Source organism: Opisthorchis viverrini (assembly GCF_000715545.1).
Source record: "Opisthorchis viverrini unplaced genomic scaffold opera_v5_85, whole genome shotgun sequence".
Classification (NCBI taxonomy): domain Eukaryota; kingdom Metazoa; phylum Platyhelminthes; class Trematoda; order Opisthorchiida; family Opisthorchiidae; genus Opisthorchis; species Opisthorchis viverrini.
Genome location: NW_008751740.1, coordinates 442,211 through 449,170, shown reverse-complemented (window position 1 = coordinate 449,170; position 6,960 = coordinate 442,211). Strand labels below are relative to the sequence as shown.

Below are 6,960 nucleotides of genomic sequence, written 5' to 3'. Positions count from 1 at the left end.
TTATTTGTGTATGTGCAATGAACCGTTGAACGATTCCTCAAGAGGCTACTAAGGCTGACCCGGTAGCAACCACACACCATCAGATCTCATATACTTCAACGTTATCCACGTGAAAACCGGCCATCTGTGTGACCATATCAGTTCGTTCGTATGTTGACCATGGTCGTAAATTCAAGACTTCGGGCATTCGCTGAAAGTATTCTGATTGGGACAATCAGACAAGTCATTTGCACCCAAAAGTCAATTTTCAAAGGCCGTTGTCCACCCTTGCGTCAATTCCATCTGGCACTCTTTCTTGACATTGTTTTTTCACCTTCCACATGCCACGTATCCGTATGTTTTGCATCGACGATCTTTGGAAGTGTCACCAGCTCACAGCTTGTCTTCTTGTTTAATTAACGAAATGAGTGCATGGAATACTGGTGCTAATACTAGAGTCTTGTTCGGAATCTTCGTTCAGCTGTAGCACTCTTTCGGTGCCTAACTGCCATGCCACCCGAAGGAAGCACGAGGGCTGGGATACTGCCGGGTTGCTCGACAGGAGAAGTCGAGAGGCAGAGATCGGGTTCGAACCACAGACCTTCCGGTCAGTAAGTTCGCGCTCTAATCACTTGGGCAATCTCGCCCCAATACTAGAGTCTGTCCAGACCCCAAAGTTCAGACCGTAGCTGCAGAGAACTGTTCTGGTCTGATAATTACAGACGATGTCAGACAGGAGCGAGATTGCCCAGGTGGTTAGAGCGCGAATTTACTGACCGGAAGGTCCGTGCTTCGAACCCGGCCTCTGCCTCTCGACTTCCCCTGTCTAAGCTTGGGCAACCTGACAGTATCCCAGCGCGCATGCTTTTTTCAGGTGGCATGGCAGTTAGGCACCGAAAAGATGCTACAGCTGAACGATTTTTAAAAAAATGTTTTGGAACGTCCTGTCTCTGAACATGCCTTCATAATCCCAGGTGAGGCACTGGAGGTCTTGTGGAGTTTGACATACCCCGGTAGTCAAGCTAGCCATGACAATAACGTATCTGACGAGGTTAATACACCAAGGTCCAGATTGTCGGGTCTCAAGGGTCGCCTGCATCGGACTACAGTGCGTGCGGTGTCGTCTGTTTGTCAGACACGTCCCTTTAGTTAGGCGGATTATTCGAATCTTCTGCTCCGTAACCGTTGGGGTCTTGAGGCCGTCGCTGATAACATATGGCGTGAGTGGATTTGTAATAAGTAGGAGATAAGTTCCTGATTGTGCAGTCGCGGCCGACATCAAACACCATAGAATGCAACGGTTAGGACATGTTGAGCCGTATTCTGCAGCGCACACCTTCAGAATGGTGCGAACTGCCACATAGACTACGTGTGATCTAATTGAATTGTATGGAACTACGAAGAGGTTCGGGTACTGATGATACCGTCGGTTGCCCTCTAACCCTACCTGTTCCTGGCTGGGGAAGTTGTCTGATATGTCGTCTAACCGATGTTAGCGTCGTTCGTGCTGTCAGTTCCTTTTCAGACCGCGCATGTGAGATTTTGGAGATGTAGACATCTCTGAATGATGTATCTTTTGCCGTCCTTTTCCGACTATGACGCCTTCTTACATATCAAAGCCACTCCTTGGTTGTGCGGCACTAAAGCATCAGTTTCAACACAAATGTTTCTCTCACTACGGCGACTGGTGAATTGTTACCGATGGTGGGGATGAGGGGCGGAATGGGTAGCGGTGTGAGACCTCCCACTCAGTGCCACCCGAGCGATTAAGCCTGGGGTTCACTTTCTGGATCCTGTTGAATCTATTGATATCCTAGGCTTTGTGGTTCGCAGTAACGTTATGCCTAATGATATATTTTGTCACTACGCCAGTGAATTACAGCGCGGAGGAAGGTCCGTGATCTGGAACTGATTAGAAGCGCAAAAAAGATACACGCGAAAAAAATACAAATCACAATGTGGTTTGAGGAGAACTGGAACCTATTTGAACTAGGAAAACAGGTAAGGATAACGTGATTTTGATGGAAAGGAGAAAGGGAAGAGTGGTGCCCTACAACAAGTGAAGGGATCTTGGTAGAGCTAGATGAATGAGTACGAAACCTCTCCTGCCCCCGGATTCAGTAGAATGCCAACTTGGTTCTGATTATGCGACTGATGTTTAGTTCATCTCATTCGGAAATGAGGAGTACTTAGTCCTTCCTAAAAATCAGTTTTATGTGGAGAGGCCAAAGTAAACGTCCTTTTATGTGCTCTATGGTAAGTTTTGTTCCTCTAGAACATTTGGCCTTCTATATGACCTACTGGCTGTTTCTCAGATGGCAGTCGGTCTGTTCGTTGTGCTTGGCGATATGACCCGGTGGTTAGAGCGCAAATTTACTGACCGGAAGGTCCGTGGTTCGAACCCGACCTCTGCATCTCTACTTCCCCTGTCTAGGCCTGGGCAATCTGGCAGTATCCCAGCCCTCGTGCTTGCTTCGGGTGGCATGGCAGCTAGGCACAGAAAGGGTGTTACAGCGCGACGGTTTTTTGGCTTTCTGTGTTGTCTTATATGGGGCTGGACAGCGTGTTTACTGTCCCTAGACTGGGTAACTGGAGGATGACCGCGTGATTTTTACTTCCATTGCTTACCAGGTGGCTCGGCGAAGGTTCTGTAACCAAAGATACGCTATCTGGACAATTGGTCTGGCTGCTCTGAAGGATCTATCTGGATGTCTTTAATCAAATATCGTAATCTTCCCAGAAGAGTGAAGTATCTCAGACCTCTGCGTGCGGTCGATGAGTCGGTCGTATCAAAGGACATTTTGAAAAAGCTGGATTTCAAGCCCGTAAAATCTATCTGTTTTTCTTTCAATCCGTTCGTTGGCCGAACAGAATCGATCAGGTACCGTTGCTCGGTTTATAATTGACTCGACCTGTGTGTTTTAGAGAGGCATGTCGTATCCTCAGCAATCCCCGTTGGAGGTCGACGAACACAAATTTGGTTTTCAAAGCCAGGGTCTTGTCGGATAACCATGCGCCGGTGATCGAAGTTGTATACAGTATGGTCTTTCTGGCTATTTTCATTTAATCACCGCTCTTGCAGGCAATGGAAATATTGTGCTCATAAAAACAGACAACCTTTCAATTCGGGAAATAATTGATATTATCTACGCCCAGTCTTTGGTTAATCCGCACGAATAGTTTTTGAATACATTTTTTTGTGCCCAAAATGCCTTTTTGTCGTTTTTTTGTATTCTATTTTTCTGAAAGCTACTTAATGGCTGCTGCATTATAGCCTGCAGAATAGTGTACTGGCTGATAGACAAATATGTCGGACTTGGATGACGGTTCTGCTTCGGCCACCGATGGCGATTCTGATGGTTGGACTGAATTGATTGATGCAGACTCACCCGATACGAACCCACCAATGAAATGTCTCGTTTGCCCGCACCTCTCTTCCGGCTCCGAACAGTTCTTCACTCATTTACTCTCGCATCCGAACTGGGAGAATCTGTTCGTCCCGGGAACATGTTTGATAATGGATCAGTACGACTGGATTCGATTCGTCAACTATGTTCGGCTGAAAGTGAGCTGTAGTTATTCTATTCGGGTCTTTTTTTCGCGAGGTAGTTACTTTGTGTTCCCTTGTATTATTGTGTTGGTAATAGGACTAACGCTCATATTTTTTTGGAATTCGTTGAACAATGGTGGATGAGGATGTACCTCACGAACCAAGGCATCAGCAGAGGTTCGCAATCACTAGAAAACGCTTCATCGAATCACTTTTTCTATTAATTCATCAGCCTGATGCTGTTCTCGAGTGTGCTAGTCATCGTAAGTGTAGGTTAAGGATGGTTGAGCTCACGGTTAGTCATTTTCCGTCTATTCACCACTCAATATTGCTTCGCAATGAGTAAAAGTAAGTCCTGCAACAAGTACGTCCCCCGATGTTTTGCTCCTTTCTTACTCGATTTGGCGGAACGAGTCTTGTTTCGAAGTCTACCAGTACTGTCAGAAAACAAATCCAGAGCCTGTAGGGACTCATTAGAGTGACAAACGTAAAGACACCAAAGAGCACGCACTTTGAATTATCGGGCTACCTCATGATGCAACTCGACCGCTTTTTTGGTATCAGGACTTGTTCCTCTCGGGGAACTGCCCCCCGCTGTAGAACGACTGCCAAAAAGTACCCAAACTCCAGTAAATTCATGATTATTTTCATTTCGACATACGCCATTCGGTGGATCGTAAGTTGCAAATCTTGAGCGTAGAGGTTCTCGAAGTTCTGTATGTTTCCATACCGGTGTGTCCGATAACCGTCTTACTGGTACTACTCAATTGACTCACAAGAGGTGCAGCTCTCCCTGTGGACCACTGTCCATCCATAACGCTGTCGAATGACGCTACGGTTGTTGTTTTTCGATCCTCAAAATTTTATCCGGAGTTTGATTGGATCGTACGAGCCACTGCGGCATCGTGATTACGGTTTACTTGGTTGGACCTGCACCGATAAGACGGACAAAAACAAGTACTTTGCTCGTGTCCCAGTAACGTTTGCAGAGTCGATGCATTTCCCCTCTCATGCGCCATGTTGTCTGTTCTGATTTCCTCATCAGAAAAACGGGACACACTTCAAATGAAAGATTGAAACATACGTTCCGTAGTGTTTGATGTTACTGCTAAACTAAATAGATCGGGTAGCTATTTGGGAGACATTTGTCCGGCTTTCGGAGAGATTTTCTTACAGCCATTTCTCCCCAAATCCTCGCTTTGTTCCAACTTTAAGTATGCTAGTGCACCGTTAATTGAATTTTAAACCTTCCGAGCATGTAGAATGAGCAACTGAACGGTGTATGTGATTCCAGAACTCGAAAGTGTGTTATTAGGGGGGAATACATGATATCCAGTTTGTTTGTCCAATGAGATGCGACCTGACTGTCCAGTTCAGCAAAGGAACCAACAACCAGCTGGAAGATTCTTCTTCCCACTCACCGTCAAGAACAGAATACTGTGAAAAAGGAACGCGATGCTTCAAACTTGTCACCTCAGCAACAGCAGGGTTATTTTCTTCCGACTGGATAACTTGAATTGGCCAGATTTCTCGTCCAGTCTCCATCTGATTGAGAATCTGTGGGGTACTTTAGAACACCAGCCGACGGATACATGGTGTGTGAGTTGACTGAATGGAAGAATATCAGTTCAACTATCATTGTGCCACCACGTTGTCCTGCAGTATTAGCGGGCTGCACTAATGTGACACTTCAGGAGAGTGCAGATCCTACAGGGGCATCATCTGGTGATGCAGGGAAATGATCACAGTAAGGGGACCAAGTTTTGTTCGTCGATTCTCTCCTCAGTTCGTGACAACTTCTAGGTCTCTGAAGATCGGGAACTCTATCTAGAAGTTTGGAGTGGCAGTGGTACCTCTACCGGCGTCAGCCGAGGCTGTTTAGGCTTCTATTCACTCACGAGATAATTTTGGTGTCTTTGAGAGTTCTATCTGAGGAAAGAATTATCATGTTGATCAGAAGAGCTCGTTGGCTTTTATGACTTGTTTTATTTACTGGGTTATGGGCATGCCAATCCAGAGTTCGAATCCTGCTTACTTCTCCCCCTAACGGATTATCTGCATTCATCTTTTGTGTGGACAATCCTCATACCCTAAGGTGATAATCCTATTCAGTTCTTGTAAAACAGAGAAGGCGCCGTACCCAAGTTTCGGTCAGCAGTTCATATCCCCGACCATGCCGAGCTTTACATCCCGGATGCCTGAAATGTGAAGTGATTTTGTTACGACCACTTCACCGGCATTGGCTGGACGTGCCTGGGTTCTCCATTGGTTTCCTCGATAATAATAAAAGTAATAATAATAATAATCGTCCAGCTGTAGCACTCTTTCGGTGCATAGCTCCCATGCCGCCCGTTTAAATACTGTCCAGTTGCCTAAGTTAAGACGCGAGTAGTCGAGATACCGAGGGTGGGCTCAAACCTCGGCAACGTTTTGCATATCAGTTGTCCGGGGTTCGAATCAAGTTAGCGAACCCTGAATGTGGTGATTCCTTTTTTTGATGTGGATTAAATAGAATAATTTTACAAAACCGGAAGAGGATTGTTCAAACGAGACTGATAAAGATGCCAATTCTACAAATCTCCCGACTGTATACAACTGAACTGAGGAATAAATTAACTTTTAATGCAGATCAGCAATAATTAATTACCCAATCTCCGTTTTCTGGATTGTTAGGCTTTACCAAGTCTATCTGCAGACGGCCACACATGATACAGACAATTGCAGAACGCAGCAGAAGTTGGACGCTTGGTTTTCCACTCCATTTGTTCAACACGTTTAACAGTACTTGTGGAGAGCCCCAAGGGGTGATGGCGCCTGTTATTCCGCAATTGCTTGTTGTTGCAGTAGACTATGGGACGAATTTCATTCGACAGAGCTCTTAAGTCTTTCCAGTTGAAGTATTTTTGAAAAAAACTTCTTTGGAGGAAGGACAGTGTTGCAGTCGTAAGACAGGCAGGTCTTCAGTGAGGCGATCGAAGTGATCAAACTATCTGCTACATTAGGCTTCGGTCACTGTACGTCGGGCTTAGCGTGGTACAGTTTGATAACATATTAGTTAGTCCACCCAGCCAGTTTTATCCTCAACACAACTCAGTCGCATTCACTCTCAACTCGCATTAGTCAGTGGTGAGGCTTCACTAAGATTTATCTTGGTTGTAAATCCCACGTCAGTTGATCAGCTGACGCGTCGTATCAAACGGTCTGACCAACGAAGCCCTGTGTGTATTACTAGTGACGTGACACGGACCAACACTGGTCTACATTTTGGAGTGTTTTAGACCGGTCTGTCTCACTTACTGATTAATGTGTATCACCATAAACAGCATAGTTGAGCGTGCTGTTGGTTCAGTATGTCGATACATTCGTCTATTGAATTTCTACCTCGTTTTGGTAACTGGCCTCGATTCGGTAAACACGACTGGCTCGAACAC

At 45.6% G+C, this 6,960-nt stretch overlaps 4 protein-coding genes across 4 annotated transcripts in view; 2 read left to right on the top strand and 2 right to left on the bottom strand.

The window, feature by feature from the left end:
- T265_04830 (hypothetical protein) overlaps window positions 1-187 on the bottom strand; it is a gene marked incomplete at both ends in the record, with an annotated part of 9,315 nt that extends 9,128 nt beyond the window's left edge. Inside the window, one exon of the mRNA XM_009169676.1 lies at window positions 95-187. Within this exon, the coding sequence (XP_009167940.1) occupies window positions 95-187 (93 nt within the window). The remainder of the gene's footprint in view (window positions 1-94) is intronic.
- Window positions 188-2,687: 2,500 nt separating this feature from the next.
- On the top strand, window positions 2,688-3,159 carry T265_04829 (hypothetical protein; the record flags this gene model as incomplete). The annotated part of the gene is made up of 3 exons (XM_009169675.1): window positions 2,688-2,860; window positions 2,905-3,017; window positions 3,062-3,159. 3 exons carry the CDS (start codon window positions 2,688-2,690, stop codon window positions 3,157-3,159), a joined length of 384 nt encoding a protein of 127 aa, XP_009167939.1.
- A 69-nt stretch (window positions 3,160-3,228) lies between these two features.
- The window catches only part of T265_04828 (hypothetical protein), a gene marked incomplete at both ends in the record, with an annotated part of 16,734 nt that continues 13,002 nt past the window's right edge, over window positions 3,229-6,960 (bottom strand). The window contains one exon of the mRNA XM_009169674.1: window positions 3,229-3,332. Within this exon, the coding sequence (XP_009167938.1) occupies window positions 3,229-3,332 (104 nt within the window). The remainder of the gene's footprint in view (window positions 3,333-6,960) is intronic.
- T265_13612 (hypothetical protein) overlaps window positions 3,287-6,960 on the top strand; it is a gene marked incomplete at both ends in the record, with an annotated part of 6,349 nt that continues 2,675 nt past the window's right edge. Inside the window, 2 exons of the mRNA XM_009169699.1 lie at window positions 3,287-3,544; window positions 3,762-3,792. Of these exons, the coding sequence (XP_009167963.1) occupies window positions 3,287-3,544; window positions 3,762-3,792 (289 nt within the window). The remainder of the gene's footprint in view (window positions 3,545-3,761; window positions 3,793-6,960) is intronic.